At 32.0% G+C, this 23,052-nt stretch overlaps 1 protein-coding gene across 1 annotated transcript in view; it reads right to left on the bottom strand.

Annotated features, from left to right (window-relative positions):
• Positions 1-23,052, bottom strand: part of LOC129807410 (transmembrane protein 235) — a 63,944-nt gene that overhangs the window by 10,872 nt on the left and 30,020 nt on the right. Inside the window, exons 3-4 of the mRNA XM_055856658.1 lie at positions 2,828-2,975; positions 834-1,032 (exon numbers count right to left, since the gene is read on the bottom strand). Of these exons, the coding sequence (XP_055712633.1) occupies positions 834-1,032; positions 2,828-2,975 (347 nt within the window). The remainder of the gene's footprint in view (positions 1-833; positions 1,033-2,827; positions 2,976-23,052) is intronic.

Raw genomic sequence — 23,052 nt, 5'->3', positions numbered from 1 at the left:
CCGACACCAATTAAATTAATGTATTATAATATTAAATTCTGAATATATTATAGGGATATAAGGCCTTTAGATTGTCTAGAAGTGTTCTAGTGATTTATCCATTCAAAAGTATTCTATTTTTAGTTTAGTTTAGAGTTTATTTATAGTTACCTCCTTTTTAAGTACTAAAAATCTTATTAAAGAAAGTGATTTATCAAATAATTATGAAGAGTTACTTTAAAAAGAATTTCAAAATTAGGGTAAAACGAGGTAATTTGAAATCGAAATTTAACAGGAATCTTGTGAAATCCTCACCATTTAAGATATGCAAAAAAAAATCACGATGAAGTACTCTATGTAAGGCTTGTACAAAAATGCCCTCCTGTACCCTCCTGATAACGTTGATAAAAAAAGTTGGAAATATCAAAAAATATTTTAAATGTGATTTATAATTTTTCGATTTCCTATTATCGATCTGAATGGCTTCAGTACACCTTTTTAGATCAAGAAAATTTTATGAAATCAAAATTCACATCCCTTTCTTTTTCACATTTTGCATTATGTCCTATGCCATTCTTTAGCATTCTTCTTCTGAACATCACAACATATTCAATTTAATTAAATTCAAGTGCTATAGAGTAGGATAGATATATACAAAACACTTGAAAGAGAAAGGGATGTAAATTTTAATTTCATGAAATTTTCCTAGTCTAAAAAATGTGCCAGATCTATAAGATTTTGAAGAATTTCTAAAACGTTAATAATAATTAGAATTTTAATCCATTTGTAAGCTATTGTGGTTTGATTTTATTCCAAAACATTATTATAGAAGTATTAATTGATTATTTACTTACCGTACTCCATTGCTGATAGAACTCTTCTCCAACTACTTTTTCCTTCTCAAAGAACTCCACAGTATGCCAGAGTCCCATGGCTCCGGCTGCTAAAAGGCACGCGCATAGCATAAGAATGGCCGTGGCCGTGATTGCACCTGCTGATCTCTTCCAACATCCCGATAATCCAGTCCAGAAGGCGCAGAAAACTGCCACAAAGCTACAACATACATTTAATTTAATTGTTTTACTTCTCTCTCATGCTCACTCAGAGTTAAGCATCTTCCTCAACGACTTGAGTAACACCTTATAATGTCGGAATCATTGTGCAAATTTTCACTTAAATAAACCCACAGATAGAGAGAGAGAGAAAGAGAAAAAGGAATTTCATCAGATGCAGTCACATCCCTTTTGATAAATTATTGCTGTAAATTGAAGGTAAAAATTGTGCTTAAGATGTGTTCTTTTTTTTCTTAAAGACAGTGGCTCATGTTTCTTTTAATTCTTTTTGCAAAATTGCTCGTCAGAGCGCTTCAAATGTTTTTATTCAACTCATTCTCTTAATTAGATTTATATCATATACTTGACACTGCAAAATTATGTTTGGCACAAGAATATAGGGGAGGGTTTTCAGGCTTCGCACGCACAGACTAGCTTCGAACACTTCATGACCATGTCACATATAAGATTAATATTAAGATTAATACTTTCTGAACTGCGAGAATGCTAAAAAAAGATAGCAAGTGTTTTATCTTGCCTCTCTCTCGCGTTTCGATCGAAAACTGACCGAATCACGTCATGGCACGCATGGAAAATTGCTAGAATTGCTTGTAATACGATTCAGAAAACAATTAATACGAAAGAGTAATATCTTACTCATCGTATTACTCCACTAGAGTGTACTCTTTCTAACACACGTTATTTTCCATTTGAAATTTTGCATACTATATACTTCTCTTTCCGGCTTTACTTAATATTAATATTAATCTTATATGTGACACCACGGTCAAAATTTTCCATATTCCTTTAATAAATCTTACCTATTTTTTCAGGAAATGTGTGACTTATGTGAATATGGCAAAAAAAATGAAGTGTTCGAAGCCCGATTGTGTGCGAAGCATGAAATCCTTCCCCTATACATAGTCTCATAAAAGTCTGAATTAATTAATTAAAAAAAAGAAATAAAATTTTGAAAAGCGCATAAATATCAAATTTCAGAGGAAGGTCGCGAAAAAAAGAGGTCTGTCTTATCTCCAAAAATTATCAAAAGGTTTTAATGATGCATTATGTTAATGCTCAAAACAACTTTTGCTCGAAAACTTAAGGTTTTCTTTCCTGTCTAAGCTTCAATGAGTCACAAAATAAAGAATTATATAATATAAAATACCTCTAGACATTCTTGCATGATTTAAAATGCTTATCATAAATTTGGAATCTTGAAAAAAAAGGCGAAGAACTGTGCAAAAAAATAATCATTTTCCTCATCAGATTAAATGGCAAGTTTAAATTCATCACATTTGAGACATGAGATTATCATAAAATCCTTTTATATTAGTAATATAACAAAGAATAAGAAAACTATAAACACATCTACAGAAGAAGCCTGAACCGCGTAATTTTAATGAAGAAATAAATCAGAAAAAAAACCTGACGATCTTTAATCTTTCAGCAATCAATAATAAACGTAAGAAATATGAAGTTAGAAAAAACAGCAAATGAATATTTAATTTTTCAGCAATTGCATCTCTTCTCAGCACAACCTACAACTTCTATGTAAAGCTGTTTGTTGTTTTCTTGTCTCAGTCATGGTCTACAGAATTTTCCTTTCAATAATAAGCAAGAAGATGCCTAGATTATGAGGGAAAAGTGTAGAAATGTAAGCTTTTTTTTTCCATCTTCCTCATACAAATCTCAATATATAGCAATGTAATCAGTGAAATTGGTACATCTTTTTTTTTTAATAAGCCCTTAAAAAATACAGTGCGATCGTGTTAAATGCCACATTTTCAACTTACCTGAGAATAAAGAGTGCAATGCAGGTACGTGCCAAGTGAAGTCTCGCCATCGAATCGTCATTTGGTGCCACAACTTTGTCCTCATTGTTGGTCGGGAAATAGTCAATATTGGAACAATGCGTCTCTACGGGTGATAAGTATATCTCAACTGCAAATGGAGGAGGAGAATAGACACGTTAGTTTTGTGTTATTGTTGAACAATTTGCTGCTCATGAATTAAGAGGAAGTTACACAGAAGCTTCCATGATAGACAGTCTCTCTCCCTCTCTCTCTCTTTTTTTTTGGTATGCCTCTTGAACACCTTGACAAATGATTATTAAGAAAAAGCATTCTTCAACGGCAACTCCCCCATTTGACTTAAAAGATGTTTAAAAGACTTAAGATGTTCAATTTGGAATGAAGTTATTCTCAATGAATTTTCCCATCCTTTCGCTTTGAAGATTTGCTAAAAAAAAAATCTTTGCATATGCGTAAAGTCAAGGTGGAAAAGGTTGGACAAAGATAGAATCAAAATATTTCAAAATCTCTTGCAAATCTGTTGAGGATTAAAGGGGTTGGACAAGTATAAAAGTATAAAAAAAAGTTTAGATCAATCTATCAAATTTTATCTGATATTGATCAAAATGAAGTTATTTCACTGACTAAAAATTGAATTTTTACTGGGCATTTTTAATTATTTACTGACCAAAAGTGTTTATTCTATGTTGAATAAGCTAAAGTTTAGTATTTACAAGGGTTAATCTTCTGGCACCCAAGTAGCAAAAACTAATCTTCATGATGTAAATTTTTAGTAAGTTTGACGTATTGACAACAAGCCAATTTAAGTCATAGATAGATGAGTGAATTTTCAAGGAATTTTCAATAATTAGTTTAGTGAATGAAGCTTGTTTGTCAAGTTTGTCAAAGGATATTGTCAAACAGACTTCGTTCAGAATAATTGTTTTAATATTATTATTAATATTTGTTGCACCTGAACATTTTCATGTATAAAAAACTTGTTTTACAAAATTAATGAATTTCGAAATGATTAGGTTGAAGTTCTTTTTAGCGTCTACCGCCGTCTTAGCTTTGGTAACCAAGCTCCAAAGTAAAACGGCGAAAATAATTGTTCGCAAGTTGCATATGCCTAATCGTAATCGTAGGCAAAAAGTATTTAAGGTAAAGTGCCCTCAAGTCGACCGGTAGAGTTATTTAATCAATTTATTTATATTTGCACTAATATTTGGCGTATGATCTAACATTAATAGGTCAATTATTCCATAAATAAATACGAATCATTGACAATTTTATAGAAATTCACCATTAAAACATTCAAATATTGACCACCGGTCGAGTCGAGGAACCTGTCGACTCAAAGGCACTTTACCTTATTTGTAAAGGCTGACATTTGAATATTTAAATATCAGTTACTCTTTTTAACTATTTTTATGGTCGTAAAACACGTCATAATGTAGTCATCATGAAGTCGTACCTTCCAAAACAAACTTACATTTGATTGCTGTCAAACTAATAAAATTTTAGTAACTTTACTGTCATTGAACAGTCACAGAAAGGCATATTATTTCAAACGCAGTCAAACGGGCGTCTTAATAATTGGATTGCTCCACTACGTGTATCTAGTCATGTTCTGCTACTAGGGTGCAGAGATACTTTGAATTTAATTTCTTTCTGTATTTCTTTATTTTTTATCTAATAAAAATTGTTTAAAGTTCATCTACAAAAATTAAAAAACAATTATATTTTGATTTTCGAATTGGTCCTAAATACTTTGATGTCATGGGCAAAACTTTATACAAAAAAATTAATTTCCAATTAAACACTGCAGCTAAACACTAAATACGAAAATTCGAACTCGTGACTTGGATGTTACACCTCAAAAGTGCTATTGTATCATTTACCGTTTACCGGTTCACAACCGATTTTAATCGATTCATCGATTTCAGGAGTAATAGAATTCATTTTCGGGCAAAAATTGTTACTCAGTTCATAATAGGTTCATTACCGATTCATAACTAATTGGAATTAGTTTATAATTGTGAGAAATTCTAAGACCTTTTTAAAGCCCTGTGATTGAGAAATACACTCCCTATATGGGCTTCCGGTGGCAGCCAAAATTCCGAAAGCCAAAATCCCGAACGCCAAAATCCCGAAAAGACCAAAATCCTGAAAGCCAAAACACCGAAAATAAAAATCCCGAATTTTCAAAATCCTGAAAGGGATGAAATTTATATGGAGGAAAATGTTCAGAATAATTTCCTAAGACACAGAAGATTTCCCTTTGTCCCCAGCAAGCGCGGGTACAATCGTGTTAGTAGCTATCACACTTTTAGGAATCCGGGATTTTTGGCTTTCGGGATTTTGGCCAATTCGGGATTTTGGCTTTCGGGATTTTGGCGTTCGGAATTTTGGCTTTCGGGATTTTGGCGTTCGGGATTTTGACCGGGACCCATGGGCTTCAAACCTACTTAGCCTTATGGCTTAACTGTTCCACATGGTAAAAATAAAAGGATCAAATTGATCCATTTGCAAAGAATGGATCAAATTAACATGCTCTATTATGATAAATGTGCATTCAAAGTTCGAAATTTGATCCATCCTTTGCAAAATGATCAAATTTGGATCAATTTGATCCTTTTATTTTTACCAGTGTCTAATTCCTTATTGCTTAATTTATTTTGAAAAAATTCAGCCAATGATTAGATTATTATAGATAAATTAACAACTTATTAGATTCTCAAATGAGATTGTAAAGAATCTCAGCTAAAAACAATAAATTTGCTCGATATTCAAGATTTGGAGATATTCGGGAACTAGGCTAAACCTTTGGTCTGAAGACCACTCTAGGGTCTTTTTAACCTTTGACCTTTGTCAAGCAGCTATCACGTGGACGAAACGTTAAGTAAAAATGTCTTTTCCTTTTGGCTTTCGAAAAAGCTCATCGAACTTTTTAAATTCCAGCTGTGAATGAACTATTGGAGTTGGAGTCTTCAATAGTGTCTTGGCTGAAAGGTAAATGAACTCTATTCCCGAAAAATTTCATTTATTTTCGTAGAATTCAAACTCAATATAGAAAATTTCAAACTACAGTAGACTCTCACTCAATCGGCTCTTTTTCAATCGGGCGTCAAATTTTGTTGACAATTTTCACGCTTAATTATGAAGCTAATTTGCTCAAATTCGCTGTAGTTCTTCCTATTTTATCGTGATTCTTTATAATTGAGCACTTTTTGTGGAATTTACAAAGGCTTTGATGCTCAATTCTATCGCTAAACCGGATGACATTTCGCCCCATATTCCCGATTGAGAGAGAGTCTACTGTACATTTTCGCAAACAGTTGGGAAAATTTATGAAATACTACACTAAAAGCTGTTTACAGAATTACTTCTTATAGTGATTACGAGAGGATATTGATAATGTGATCGGAATAATATAAGCATCATTGTTGCTCGCAACCAAGTGTAGACTGATACAAATTGATACTCGAGATACTTTGAAATTTGAAGAGGAAATCATTGAGCCACCCTGCGGACGAAACGAGAAGTAAAAACGTTTTTGTCTTTCGAACCCGAATTTCGAATGGTTCTTTTCTTGGGTAAGCTCCAGCTGTGAATGCTCAGAATGGGTATTTAAACTCTGACCTTGACCTGTTGATAAGGAATATTCTGAGGTCATTAACATTGAAATTTGCGTTTTTGTTCAGGTTTTTATTTCCATCTTATTAAAATAAAACCATTTCAAAAGATTTTTTTAACGAAATCTATCAAAAAGGAGTCAAATTGATGTCAAAGACACAGAAATAAAGCATCTTTCGATCCCCTGAGGCTCTTCACGAAGTGATTTCACTCAGCATTTGTACCATATTTGCACCTTAATCTTTATTGGTAGGTGTTTTCGTGTGTCTCCTTTGCCAGAGAGTCACATCAAAGAAGCATAACCCAAGAGATGTTGCTGCAAAGTGCCTCCACAACTTGGGGAGTCAGTGTCTTTCTCCTCGTTCTCTTTTTCGCATTCCACAGAGGCCTGGTTCACATGAGCAATTTCCATTTTTATACACCAACAACAACAACAACACAACTAAACCATATATTTATGTAGATATCCAGAGTTTTGTAGTGAGAAGATATAATACACTCAAGACTTATACCAATTTCATTGAAGTGCGAGCAAACAACCACACGAAAAAAAAATTATTAATACGTGGAAGATTTGATGAAACAAAAATAATCACTATGATTTTTTTTTCAACAGGTATTCGTATCTCTCTAATACAAAAATAATATCGAACAAAACAAGAAATGAATGGAAAAGAGGTGAATTGCTAAATTTCTTTCGCATCTTTATATCTCTTTTTCTTTTTCCATGTCAATGAAATCAAAACTCAAAACAGATTGTAGATCATCAAAACAAATCATTCTTACTTTTTTCCATACCTCACGCACCATTAATTGCAATTATCTTTTTGCCATTGATTAATCTTTAAGGTTTTTCTTTTTTCAAAGGATATTTAATCATTACAATTGTCCTTCAAACGTGGCAATTATTTGGAGCCAAAAACCTCTCTCCCTCTTTTCACAAAAGCAACTTCTTGGTAGCAAATAGATTGAATATGTGACACAATCAGATGGGAATTCTTGAAAACCAGTTCGTGGTATAGAGTTTGTAAGAGAAATAATGGAAAAGATATTAAATAAATATATACAAGAATTCATGTTTAAAAGAAAGAGAGACATAGAGCCACCTGTGTATTGATTTTATTGAAAACACCACATCCACAAATTCTTGTTTTTCCTCCACTTTGGTGTTAAACAAGCGATCAATGATAGAAAATCACTTGGATATTCAATAAATGACACGTAAGAAATTCGATATCATATCAATATTAATTTCATCCACGGATAATCGTTAATAATGGACAAAAAATACGGCGATAGTATCATAATCCTAATTGTAAACCTCATAAAAAGACTTTTATCAATTTTTATGCACAGGTTTATGTGATTTTTTTTTATTAGAAAGCATTGAAATTTATGTTCTTTCACTACAGCTGATATTTGTATGTAGGATCACATATTAGATCAAATATATTAATCGAATGTATAAAAACACTATTAATTTTAATGTAAACATCAAAGTGTGAGAAGGACAAATTTATATTAGGGTGAAAGGAACACCTATTGACACTGTAAGAAGTAGTGTCAGGACTTATTGACACCCTACTCTGTACCATTTGGAATACGCAATTTGAACACCTATCCCTAACAGAAAACGTAGACTTAAGGAAAAACGTTATATTATTTACATTTTATTAAATACCTTAAATAAATTTTAAGATTTTGACAACAGTGTCAGAAGAAGGCAATCCTCTGACGAACACCGGAAGAAACTGAAGAGAGTGTCAATAGAGGTTCCTTGTCGAAGAGGTGTTCCTTCGACCCTATTACAATGTCAAAAAAATTTATTTCTTAAATCCCATATTTTGCAAGGAGCAAGAAGCCAATGTGTGATCCCTTGTGGAAGTTCTAACATAAAAATAAGTTTAAATCATTATATAAAAGCTAGCAAAAATTTAAATTCACAAAGTTTTCCGATATTCTGGCCTTTTGATATCCATGTGACAGCTGTCAATTAAACACGAAAAAACACAGATAGATCCCAGTGGTCAATCCACTGACACATTGTAAGTCCACAATAATTTGTAATGCATTTGTAAGGTATGCAAGTCGGGGGTGTCATTGACATTTTGACATCTCCATGTGTTGTGAGAGTATAAAATGTATATCAATATTTCCTTTATTTATTTATTGACTACATTTAAGGTTTGCAAGAATGCGTATTGGATAGTTATATAAGGGAAGACCACCAGCGATCGGCAGTGTTCCTCGGATCGTCAGGTTATTACCTTATTGTTGCACGTTTTCAAATGAATTTTTAAAAATTATTAGCTACTTTTTATCATTTTACTCTCACAAGAATGCAGTGCATTAACTCAGATTTAATTCATAAAACCAATTTTCCGTGAGACACTTAATTATATTCATGACGATCCGAGGTACAGAGTACATAGTTGCAATTACATCTATTTTGTATTAATTTATTGTAAAAATTTCAAATTCAAATGCACAGATATAGTTTCCTGGATCATTAATATATCGATTATCATACACAGAAATACCAAAAAAAATTTGGGGCTTCTATTTTTAACTAAATAAGGAGCATGTCTCTTAACATTCCGATCCGAAGTGCTCTTCCCTTATATACTTTACATGCATGCATTTCTGAGGGTGAATAAATGTAAAGTTGATGTATAAATTTCCCATAAGAGACAGAGATAGGTTAAGCATTCATGTAATGCCTAAGTCAAGCATACTGTAATGTGTGAATTGTCCACTGGGTCGATATCCGGGTGACAGCGACAGCTGCCAAACACTGGCGGTTGATGTATTCAAAACGTTTTTTTACAAAACATGTTAGAATGAATTACTGTGTTATTTTCATTTTATCAAAGTTTTTGACACACAATCGTGATAAGAAAATGAAATGAAAACGTACCACGAAATTTTTTTTTTGTTTTTAGACAGAAAACAAATTCACACAGCACAAAATATAAAAACCGTTGACCATATTCAAAAAACCTAAATGTCATTTTGTTCCCATGTCAGCCGGATAACGTAGAGCCGAGTGTACCTAGGTTATCTAACTCCACGTAATCTCTACTACGTTTGTTGAACACCCGCGACTTAATTTTACTATATCATACTGAAAAATTATAGGTAAGGGCTCATAATTTTGGACAGTCTGCTTATAAGCATCGATCTTCCAAGTTTGAAGTGCGATATTTTCGATACTAATTGACTTTTTTTGATACTCTCTTTTCAGAAGGGTTGTTTAGAAACTTAGCAAGCTATTTATCATCTCATTTTTACTAAAATTAGTTTTAATACGTTTAAAAATGAATTGATATGTAGAGGTGAATTTGGCTCTTATTTTGGACAACTTGTTTATTAATTTGGCCAACTTGGCTGTAAATTTGGACAGCTAATCCGCCTCAACAGGATGCCCATTGTTCTTCATTTCATTAACCAATCTTACCAAGTCCTCTTCCTGTTCATGTAAGGGAAACGTAGAGTCACAAGAAGCCCAGAAACTTTCCATATCATTCATTAAAGTGAGTTGACTTCGGTACTCCAAGTACGTGCGGATTCGCTCATTCCCTGGCCTTTTCGGGAACTTTTCAAGGCTTTTCTCGCTACATCTCTTTCGTAGAGATGATGCTCCTTTGTTTCTCCAGGCATTTGTCCAACCTAGTCATCACAAAAACTAAAAATTCACGAAATTTCGTGAGAAAAACACCTGTACAAAATAAGGAGTATCACCTCACTGGTAAATGCCTTAAAAAATTTCCCATTTTTCACACGAAAAATCTAATTCACAAGGCAAATCTCACTTCAGGTCAAATGCACAAGTCACCACTAACGTGAATCAACACAATTTTCAATGAATATTCAATAATATTACTCAAAAAAAGCGAAGAAACATTGTTAGTACTTCACCACAGCTAAATAATACTGATGTAAACAAGGTAGTTCTGTCATATTTCTCGTAAGCAATTGCTCACACTGAATTTTCAACAAAGCAATTTCAACTCAAATCATATTCAAATTTTAACGTATTTAGTGTTAAAATCTTCCAAAAAGAACAAATATTTAGATAGAATTCATTATTCATCAAATATTGGAATAAAAATCCATCATTTTAATCAATTTATTTTTAGTGTCCAATTTTATCCTCAAAGTGTCCAAAATAAGAAACTGGACAAAATTATGAGCCTTTCCCCTAATTATATTGCTTTTCAAATATACCACAACACTAAATAATAGGTACTACTAAATCTTTGCATATAAAAAGCGATAAAAAATCAGAAAAACTCTTCAAGAAATCCTTGGAAGGCTAGTAGATATATTTTCTTACAAATCATGCTAATTAACACAGTTCGACACGATTTAATTTTTTATAGTAATATACGATTATACATATGATCATTTAGATGGACACTGCAACAAATCATTTGACATAAAGTCTCCAAGTATACTCACGCTACAAAATTTCTCAAAATTGTCTTGATTGCATCTAAATCATCGATAAACACGGTAATATTCTTGATTTGGTGAAAGTTTTCTATTATCTATTCAATGAGATATATCCAATAAATTACACTCAAGTGCTATTTATTTACGTCTAGACATAAATCAATTGTAAAACATATTAAATAAAATGCTGTTCCTTTGCCTGGTGTAACAATTTGTTCAGGTGATGTAAAAAGAAGTCAATTTCAACTTCCAATAAGATTTATTGCCATTTACCAAGACATCTTTGAAATATTCCAATTTTTCCAATAATGGTCATCCATAGAGCATGATTAGAAAATAGATGATGTCTTTGAGAGAAAATCATCTTGGCTTTTTCACAATTTTTAATTGAGCCAATTGAAAAATAATCTGATGTTCTTCCTTTCACAACACACATAGAGGTAACAATTTATTTTATTGGTAAAAAGCTGTCCCCGCGAGAGAGGATTTTCTATTGACTTTAAAAAGAATCGTTCCTACTTGATTGTTTTGTCCGGTAAAATAAGAAACAAAGAGACCATATAAGAAGGCAAAATTGTATATACACTCTGAGGAAATACCAATGTGAATTGTATTCAAGATTATATGGGAGGAATTTTAATCAATTTTATTTAACAATCCACTTGTATTGCATTTGTGATTGATGCACCAATCTTTGCCACCGTAAACGCATTCAATTTTCAATATATAGACAGACACATTTATTGCACCTAAACATTAATTAATAGTCTTACTAGTAATTTCTCCATGTCAAAGACGATGGAAAACAATCTAATTTGGTTGTAATAATTTCAAATAAGATTGTAAAAATTTCAAATAAAATGGAATAATATGAAAATGTTTGTTCACATCCATAATGTATGTCACAGAGAAAAAAGTGGAAAATTGGTTTGAAATCCAATTAAAAAAGCATTTACAATATTTACAAACGGAGTTTTGTAGCGTAACTGTATTATCACACTTGCACATTAAAATTTTAATATGATTCACATTAATTGTCGCTGGTGAGAGTCCAAATGTGTAATTTGTGTGTTTGAATCATTTTATATTCAAAATTTGATCTATTTGTTGATAAAAAGGTAGACTTGGCCCGCAAAATTTGATATAAATTGATTTATAGCATTACTGCGAAAAATTAATGCGATTTTCTCTTTAATTTTTTAATGTGAAAAATATTTATGCTTTAGGTAAATTTAAACTTATTCTTGCAGGCCAAGTCCACTTCTTTATCAATAAATAGAATAACCCCAAATATTAAGTGACTCAAAGACACAAATAACATATTTGGACACACAAGCGACAATTAATGTTTTTTGATTATTAAATTTTAATGTGGAAGTGTGATAACGCCGAAAGAGTGTCTTGGCTAAATGGTAAATACTATTGGGAAAAATCTTTTATTCCTCTCTTCTATTCCCTCCGTTCCTTCCTTCCTTCAGTTCCCACGTTCGGGGCAAGGACTATGTCCCACACTCCCCTGTGTTCTCCGGTGAGAACACTCCCACGGAGGTTGAGATGGGAATTTGGGAGAGGTGGATGTAGCAGAGGTTACTCCGGAAAGCTCAGCACTGGGCTTGGTGTTCTTGGGGGCTCCCGGTGGCTTCAGTGGCTTCAATGCTTGGTGGTGATGATGGTGTTGCTGCTGGGGATTGGGCTGGTGGAGATGGGCGAGGTGATTGATGTTGCCTCCTCGGCGGTCAGTGGTGAAAGAGCACGATTGGCGCTCTTTTACTTATCAGCTGCTGCTGATTTTTCTACCTCCTCTCCTCGTCGCTAGCGCCCTCGTCGCCTCAGCAGGGCAACACACTCCACAGTTTTAAATTTAAATATGTTGCGCTCGCAACAATACCCAAGTAACACAAAGTAAGGTTTTACTCCATTGTTCAATATCTTAAATAAGGGCTTTGTTGAAGTGTATAATATAAGTTCTTAATAAGTACTTATTAAGGCCTTGATTAAGAAATTTTTTGGATGATAGTAATAACGTCTGGTGGCAAAAACTGGAAACTGGAAGAGAATGCGATAGCCACATGTTGGTCATTAGGTAGAAAGAGATGGGTAACAAGACATGTCTGAAAAAACATAACCTCTAAATGTATCAAATGTATATTTTCATTAGCAAAACTTTTAGTCATTTACTGATAAAACTATTAAAAGTGAGAATTCGTGAGTCTTACGGTGTTTATTTTGCTTTGATAAGTTCAACTGAGCACCTTCCATTTAGTCGCAAAAGCTTGAAATTCGCAAAAAAAAAGTAATTTTGATCAGAAGTGTCTCAAGTCTGTAGAATTTTTTTGACATGCTCTATTCTTTTTCTTTTATCCCATTCAACCCACTATTCTTTTTCGGCCTCTAATCTTAATTATTTTGCAAATTCAATATGTCTTTCTTAGGTTCTTAAATTAAAAACCAATCTTCGTATTTTTGAAATAACAGTTCCGATTACCAAATTTGACTACTTGTGAATTGCGCAATGGTTCACAATTGATTTTCGAATTTCGAAATGTCTTGAATGTCAACAGAGGCAGTTTTTGAAAAAAGTCATAACAATAGAGGGCATAATATTCCAGTACCTTAAAATTCTTCACAAAAGCACAGAGCAACATAATCCTTAAAGCCCTCAAAGCTTGAAAATTCGAAATTCAATTTGAATTTTCGAACATCAACGGTATTTTGACTAAAAAAATGAAATAGCCAAGACACTATCGGATAAGAAAAGACTGAACTACAACTGTCAATAAGCCGAATGTCTCCTTGTCCCATTGCAAAAGTATAATCTCTCCGCACTGAATGTCTTCTCGTGGTAAGATTTCTTTTATAGATGGAAAGCATCGAAACCTCAATATTGAAATATATTAAACAGGTTTCTTATCTTCTTCCACACCAAATATCTTTCTCTCTTTTTTCCTGTGGCGGAAATTGTTACAATATATATGTGGAAGAAACGAGAAAAAAGAGATGTGAGTGAAAAGTCTCAATTTCGCAGAGACTCCCAGCAGTGTAAAGAAATAAAAAAAGATAGTTTCATTGGACATTTAAGAGACACCGCGATGCTGTTGAACTTTTACCGACCACCACAATGATATTTTTTCTAAAAACATCAAAAGAGATAAACAATTAAACAATGGATAATTAAAGATAAGTGGACTCGGGAATGTAGTTTTAAAAGTGACAATTTTTCCATCTTTGAAGAAAAGACTCCTCTTTAGGATTTTCCCATTGTTTTTCCTCCCTCTCGTCGTGACAATTTTAACACAATTGCAATAAGATGCCACAAACTATGTACTTCCTCAAAAAACTAAAGTGAAACGGAAAATATATATTTTTTTTTGTAAATATTTCAACCAAAAGTAACCAACCACTTCGTGCAATAGTGCAATTTCTTAGATAATCAGAAATGGCTTCAGAGAAATACAAAAAAAAAGTTTATTGAATTATAATCTAATGAGTTCGAGGAACTCTTTTTCAATTTTTTTTTTTATAAATCATTAATCCGCCACGATATTGTCCATGTGCTTATCGCGAATTGCTATATATACATGTATCGAAGAAACGAAAGCAATAAAATTCACTTTGTTGTGAGTTGTTACCATAAACTATTCCCCTATAGCGTTCCTACTTTACAATTCTAATCATTTATACAAACACGGGAAGAAAGTAGCAAAAAAAAGCTCAAATATCTCCTTATATACATAATTTTTTAGACACTTTTACAATGAGATTGTTGATTAATACATGCATTTTACAAAACACTCTCGACTTTTAACAATATACCAAGATTCTACATCAGTCTCAAATGGTGCAATAAAATAATTTATTTTCGTGAGAAAACAGCTTTTAGCAGTTCTTTTTTCATAAGTAATTTAACCATAAGGTTAGGCTACATTGTGATGTGACGTTATATAGAAGCGTAAGCATATTTTTTTGTAGTAAAAGCTTCAAAAAAATCTTGTGAATAAAGTATTAATCGTTCATAATTTAATATTCAATCTTCAGTCACAATAAAATACTTTAGATCCATCGCTTTTTGTGATTGGCTAATCCATTCAAACTCTAATCAGAGAACGTTTTGGGACTAAAATATATGATCATATCAAATATTTAAGCACATGTAGAAAATACATATGCCGAAAGCGTATGGTCAAAATACTGATGGCTCCCGTTCAGTAATAACCTTTCGAACATACAAATCCGCTCCAAAGCCAAGCCAAACTGGCTTTACGTAACTGTGACGTCGTGACTTGGACACAAAAATTACATCTATTTTAATTGATATTAAAATATAGTAAAACTGACGTAAAATTAAAGACTTTCAAATTACGATTTAAAAGCTAAAGACTTAAAATATACTCAGGCTTACCCTAGAGAATAATATTTAGCCCGTAAGAGGCAAAGTATCAGGAAAAAGAATTTACACTAAATTTATACCGTTTAATGAATCTATAATACTAAAATCTAAGAGTATGCTAATTTCGGCTGTTTCTTTATCGCTAAATCATACAAGCTAACTATTTACGAGAATTAGTCTAAGCCTATTTGGTAATTAATATTATTAATCGTATCGGGATATATTTGTTACAATTCAATCACGTAATTGTATATCCGGTCTTGATATGATATGATATAATATGATGGTCTTCACCGATCAGACATGGTCGATCAGATCAGTTTAAACCATCCTTAAGGGGTTGCATGGGCCAATAAAAAGGAAAAAACAGTATGTTTTTCTTTTTTTTTTCAAAATTATATAAGAAATAGTAGGTGAGCTTGTTAAGAATCTCACCTAATATTTAGCTCAAACTATTTAAAGCATATTTTCTGAAATTTTCATTTAAAAAACTTAAAAATTCAGCTTCTGGGACTTGATTTTCGGAGACCTTAAAAAAACATACTTAAGATGGACAGGATTACTTGGAATTGATTCATCGTCTGAAATCCAAAAACCAAATATTTCCTGTTAGTTGATGACGTAAACTAGTCAAAGAATTTCATATAGAAATATATCATTTTTGACTTATTTTGCACCACGTTTAGTCTTATAGAGTAAGTTGTGATCAACTAAACATAAAATCCTTCATGCTCTCAATTGTTCTGGTGTTCGTCAGAAGGATATTCCTCTTTCAAATTAAAAGAATCTGGTTTTTCTCCAAAGCTTTCAACCCTTGGTATGGGTCTTCTTCAGTGGTTCAATTTAGAAACTTTTGAATATTCTAAATTGACCCACTGAAGAAGACCCATACCAAGGGTTGAAAGCTTTGGAGAAAAACCAGATTATTTTAATTTGAAAGAGGAATATCCTTCTGACGAATACCGGAAGAACTGAGAGCATAAAGTTTCCCGTCAGACTCCAAAAGAAAGAATAAAATTCTTCGTTCAAGGACTAGTTTTACTTATCAGCTGACAGGAAATATCTGGTTTTGGATTTCAGATTAATCAATTCTGAGAAATCTTTTCCACCGAAAAGTATGTTTTTTCAAAAAGGTTTCCAAAAATCAAGTCTCCGAAGTTCAATTTTTAGAATTAAAAAAAAATTAGAAAATATACTTTAATTTAAATGTTGTACTTTGATATGCGTAAGAGTTTGAATTAAATAAATTTTTATTATGCTGAAAAAAAAAACGTTTAGAAAATTTAATCATCTTGACCCACGCAACCCCTTAAGTGCTGGAATTAAGGAAATGCTTATACGAATAGCAGAAGGACAGTCACCGGTTTAGGTTAAAAACCACCTGCATCTACGGTAATACAGGCTTCAGACCTAAGGCTTAACTATCTGGCTTAACTCTTTTAATTCCTTATCAAGCACGATTTTTTTGGGAACTGGGCTAAACCTCCAGTCTAAAACCGGCATAATTTAACTGTGTTATTATGCCAAAGAGATTTTGAGCAAATTTTGACGTAAACTTGTAAATCGGTTTGAATCAGACTTTGTAGGAAGCTTGAAATCATCAGCATGATTCTTTTTCCATTTCATACCGCTAACAAATTGTTCTTTATCGAAATAATCAAAGCTCAACCAACTTTTGTGGCAAAAGAACAAGTGCATTTCCAAAATTCGGAATCTCTGCTACAACTTTTGTTATGGGCCAATCCATCTCAAGACGACCATAGGGGTACCCTTCATGGTCTTAGATGTTTTTGAATTTCACATATGTTAAAGTACACGATAAAATAATATACCTCTATTTTTTTTTTCGTCTGAAAAAAATTCCTGGCCGGAGATACATGGCATCAAAGATGGCGCCTCGCGCTTCATTCCTCAATTGTAATTTTTAGCAAATATTTTAAAATGCTCAATTTCGGGAACGGGTTGAGATTTCTTCTTACTCTTTTTTTTATTTGAAAGATAATTTTATACTCTTTAAATCGATATACTTGATTTTGCATTATCTGCTTAAGTTTTTTGTAACGGTCTTTAAAAAAATTTTTGAAAAAATTTAAAAATTAATTTTTCTCAAAAACCCCATTCTCAAAAATTTTGATTTTTTTACTGTTGATCAGTAACATTGAGTACTACATTCCCTGAAAAGGCGAGCTTCCACTTTTGCACTTACTTTTTTTTAAAAATATTTGAAAAATTACCATATTTTCAAAATTAAAAATAACCAGTTAAACTCAAAATTTTGAGTTCAACTTGTCAGGGAATATAGTACTCCACAATACTTATAAACAGCCAAAAAATCAAAATTTTTCGAAATCAAGTTTTTGAAAAAAAATAATTTTTTTTTGAGTTTTAAATAGAAATGTCTTTTATTGACAAAAATAAGCCTTTAAATCATATTAAACACAAGTACTAATTATGTTTTTTTGTTTTCTTTTAGTTTTTCAAAAAAAAAATTTTTGAAAATTTTTTTGGATTATTTTTGAAAAAATTAAAAAAAAAATTTTTGAAATTCCGTTTAAAAAAAAATCTACATATTGACACATGTGTCAAAGGTATCTTAAAGTTTGATTTTTGTCAATAAAAGACATTTTTATTTAAAACTCAAAAAAAATTTTTTTTTTCAAAAACTTGATTTCGAAAAATTTTGATTTTTTGGCTGTTTATAAGTATTGTGGAGTACTATATTCCCTGACAAGTTGAACTGAAAATTATGAGTTTAAATGGTTATTTTTAATTTTGAAAATATGGTAATTTTTCAAATATTTTTAAAAAAAAAGTAAGTGCAAAAGTGGAAGCTCGTCTTTTCAGGGAATGTAGTACTCAATGTTACTGATCAACAGTAAAAAAATCAAAATTTTTGAGAATGGGGTTTTTGAGAAAAATTAATTTTTAAATTTTTTCAAAAATTTTTTAAAAGACCGTTACAAAAAAACTTAAGCAGATAATGCAAAATCAAGTATATCGATTTAAAGAGTATAAAATTATCTTTCAAATAAAAAAAAGAGTAAGAAGAAATCTCAACCCGTTCCCGAAATTGAGCATTTTAAAATATTTGCTAAAAATTACAATTGAGGAATGAAGCGCGAGGCGCCATCTTTGATGCCATGTATCTCCGGCCAGGAATTTTTTTCGGACGAAAAAAAAATAGGGGTATATTATTTTATCGTGTACTTTAACATATGTAAAATTCAAGAACATCTAAGACCATGACCCCTCGATTTGCGATTTTTTCGGTCGTTTTGAGATGGATTGGCTCTTATATACTTTATATTTTATTGAAGAAAAAGTTCGCAAATTCTCATTATAAAATATTTTAGGCTAATTTTAATATAACCCTGCTAAATAAATGAATGAGGTGAACGTCAGAAAACAAATGCTTTTCTTTATTGAATACGATAATATAAAAATGTAAATAAACACAAATTCCATGTACTAGTGATTTAGAATGCCAAGACATAGACAGACAGAAAATAATTAGTTCAAAAGTCTGAAGAAGATAAAGTTTCTTTGAAAGATGAGGAAAATGAATTGTTGAATAATTCTTGTACTTGATTACCAAACAACATAGACGAAAGATTAATGACTATGACCGACTATTTGGCTTCAATTCTTTAATAGATTTAATTATTAGAACTGATAGTTTTTGCAGAACACTATTTTACATATTTTTCTATTGAAAAGTTTTGAGCATATCATGAGAATATTGGGTTCTAAACTCTAAACGTTTTTTTTTTAATTTAATATGACCAAGTTAAAATTTGAATTACGATTATGAAAAAAACTGCTAATATTGTGTTAATGTTCATGTAAAAGCCTATAAAATGAGACAATCTATTTTATGAATAGTCCATAAAATACGATTAAATGAAAGAAATGCTTTTTTCCGTCAATTAAAGCCCGTGGAGAATTTCCACTTGATATTTTGCTTGAAAAGAAATGTCGGCCAGACCACAACAATTACTGATCGAATTAATTTATAATATTGGAGAAATGTGGTTATTTAATGTAAAATTGTGGTTTTCAATTTTTATTATTTTAACGTGCCAATGGAGTAACTAATGAAATTAAAAGCCTAAATTAATAAAGAATATAAAAGAGTTTTTCAAAAGGCAAAATGAAAGTTATAATAGAGAAACCAAAAGATTGTGGAATTTGCATAATTCTGATGAAAAATTCCCATTCAAATCTCAACAACTTTAATTCCTTGGAAGTTCATTCAATTGCTGCTTGTATTTTTTTTTTGATCTTCACATCACAAACAACTTGTACTTATTTTTCTATTACTCTTCTTACATTGTCTACAAATTTCGTGATTTTTGATCACACAAACGACCACTGGAAAAGATGGATTGATCCACGATTGACGACTTCTCTCTGCATTTGCAATTACAATTTGGACAGAATTTCAATGAGCCACGATGATGCAAGACAGTACAAAAATTTTATTCCATGTGAAATACAACTTCATCCTTCATTGATTCATGTTTAAAAAAAATCTCACTGGTATTGACTCACATTATTTGCTGCTTAATTCCATACCACCCGTCACACAATTAATACAGAACTAATTTTTGTTGTCTTCTCGCGCAATATACCAACGCCCAGATTTCATGGAAAACTGAGAGTGAGAAAGAAAATCAAATGATCACGAGATTTTCCCATTTTCAGATGCCTCTTCATTGAAATGTCCATCCCATAATTATATTCTTCCAATTGTGATGCAACAATTTCAATGACACGAACAATTTTATATAGCACTTTGAAAAACAATTTATAAGTCAATTTTTTCTGTATCTCATAAAACCGGGCAAAAAATTGTGGAGGCAATAAAAACGCAAATTGGATCAGCAGTTGGATCAGCAACTGTGCTATCTGTGTTTCCTTCGCATTTGCACGATTATGAAGGGATGAGTCGTTTCCAAGAAACACAGATAGAAAGTAAATGCAGATAGTTCAGTTGCTGATTCAACATACGAAATATTTAAAGAATTTTGTATTTGAAGAGGGGAGGCAAAGCATCACAGATTTGCCAAATGCTCAAACTCGTAACTTATATGCTATTACCCCCAAAAAAATTTGGGAATATTTGATCGGTTGCATCGACCATTGACATATCTGCATTTAGTACAAGCTGCGATATAGACGTCAGCTCTAGCACGAAATGCTGACACAAAAGAAATGCAGATACGACAATGGTGGATGCAACCGACGATTTATCTAGATTTATAAAGTTCTTTTAAGGATTCAACTCATGGGCAAAATCGTTACTCTCATGAGTTCGGGTAAACCACAAATTCAAGAAATTCCACTGCGAATTATTTTTAATTTTTTTGCTGGTATTAAACGATTCAAATTTAATTGTAAAAAACACAAAGGGTATTGAAAAATAGCTTATGTGTAATACAATTAAATTTTAGATACATCAAATGGTTCATTAATGATTCATAACCGGATGGTACTAGTACAAACTTTCCCGGGATTTCAAAACCATTCCAAAGAAGATAAATTTTCGTAAATCGGTTAATAAATACGTTCTCTGGAGTATTTTTAATATTTGACCTTGAAAAACCGGTTAAAGTAATGATTCAAGAGCATTGTCGTACATTGACGGAATATTCGCTAAGAATAATGGTAAAGAAAACAGAAGATTATGCAAATGATTCAATAAATATTGACTACTGGAGGAGTGCCTTTAACATATAGTAAGTTGTTACGTTACTAGAGTGCGATGCTATAATTAAAGGCATTGCTCATGCTCCTAAATAATTGCTAGGTCCAAGTGCATAAAATAAGTTCTTAGTGAGTACTTAATTAAGGAATTTCTTGGATAAAAGTAGTGACATCTGTTGGTCAAGTTTTTCGCTCTAGTCCCAACAACTTGAAAACAAGAAATGTAGGGGAGACCGGGGAGGTTTGGGACAGGGGTAGTATGGGACGAGGCGATTTTTTCATTAATTATTGAAATAAATGGGATTTAATCACTACTCAATCATAGGCAACATTGAGAAGTATATAGACTAAAAGAATGGATAACCTCAGTTTTATTGTGTAAATTCTATGAACACTTCAAAAAATTGGTAAAAACAGTATATTTTTGATGTCTCAGTTTTCCCCTTTTGTATTTTATATTAGCTATAATCAAATTTTTTTTATCTCACTAGTAGTGGTGTAATCTGGGAACATATTTTTATAAAAGTTTCAGAAATTATACACTCTTGTTTTTTACTTAAAGGTTTTAAATACCAAAACTACACGTGGGGATGTTTAGGACACCTGAACGGGGATGAATGGGACGTTGATTTTTCACAAGATTGTAAGTGGCGCGCAAATCGTTACTGTCAAAATGGAGAGTAATTCCCAATTTCTACTGAAAATCTCCTTCTTATCATAAATCCGTATACGGAGCGACATAGAGACGGCCTTTCCCTTCAGCGGACGCCAGCCCACTGACACTTCGTTTGCCGAAGCAACTCACTTTAATTTGCATTCGGAAATATCGTTTAAGGGAAGGGGTAAAAAATTGTGCCTGCAGAAAAAGCGATCGCAGCGCCATAAAGGATACAATAAAGAAAACTGAGTCTTTACGGGACTATTTAGATCCAAAGACAATGCTCTTATGCAAACCTTAACAGTTGAGCATTTGTCTACAGAGACAAATCACCATCAAGTGTATGATAGGACAACCTGACAGAGTTGGTACACTGAGAGAAATCCGAAAAAGTTAAAATAACATTCCGGAAACGTTAATTTTACCCTGCAGTATTGATCCAAAATCGGTGTAAATATCATGCTTTTTAAGTGTATTAGGTGTTAAAGTTACACTTTTTCATGTTAATTTTACACTGAAAAAGGTGTAAAATTAACATTAAAAAATGTTGATATATTTTTACACCTAAAATGTGTTAAAGTTATGAGGAAAAAAAGTTAATCGCACCCTCGTTTTTTTCTTAGTGTAGCAACGTGCTTATCTTACCAATTAAGCAAAAGTGTTTGCTTTTTTTATTTTTTCTTTCACAAATAAAGAAAATAGAAATTAAAAATATTTGTTTTATAGGCATTTGGGTAACTACTTAAAAAGTGCTTAGTCAAAAGTCCTTTATTAAGTACTCTAACAAAGGTCTTAATTAAGCACTTAATGTTATAGCTGAGTCATGCTATATTAGTTACACTGTTCGACACAGAGCGCAGATATTTGTCTCATTTTATTAATATTTTTTAAGTAGTTGGATGTACTACAACTTTTTAAAATGAAATACTTAAGTTAAGAATTTTTTAAATTACTTTATAAGTATTTAATGTGTTACCCGGGGGGAGGAGTCGTCAAAGACCCCAAGTCGATAATTGTAATCGTTTAGCCTGTAAAGTGTCTACACATTGGGAGAAATTTTCGTCAAAAACTGCTTTTTTGAAGGAAATTATCTGCAATGCTGCAGATGGAAACGTCATAACTCTGTCAAAATGCAATTTTTGAGGAAAAGTTATTCCCAATGTGTAGAGACCTTAACGCGGTTGACTGTGAGACGGCCAAACAGCGTGAGATTAATTTCTCTGAGAAATTATTTGATTGACATATATTGGAAAAATTATTCCCTGGAAAGTAGAGGCTCTAATATTCGGAAGCAATAATAATGAAGAAATTTTAAAGAATCTCAACTAATCAGAGATTGAAAAAATCTAAACTGTGTTTGAAAAATTCCCGTGGTGTGCAATCGTT

Source organism: Phlebotomus papatasi, chromosome 3, assembly GCF_024763615.1.
Source record: "Phlebotomus papatasi isolate M1 chromosome 3, Ppap_2.1, whole genome shotgun sequence".
Lineage (NCBI taxonomy): Eukaryota > Metazoa > Arthropoda > Insecta > Diptera > Psychodidae > Phlebotomus > Phlebotomus papatasi.
The sequence above is the reverse complement of the archived record's forward strand: the minus strand, read 5'-3'. Positions and strand labels throughout refer to the sequence as shown.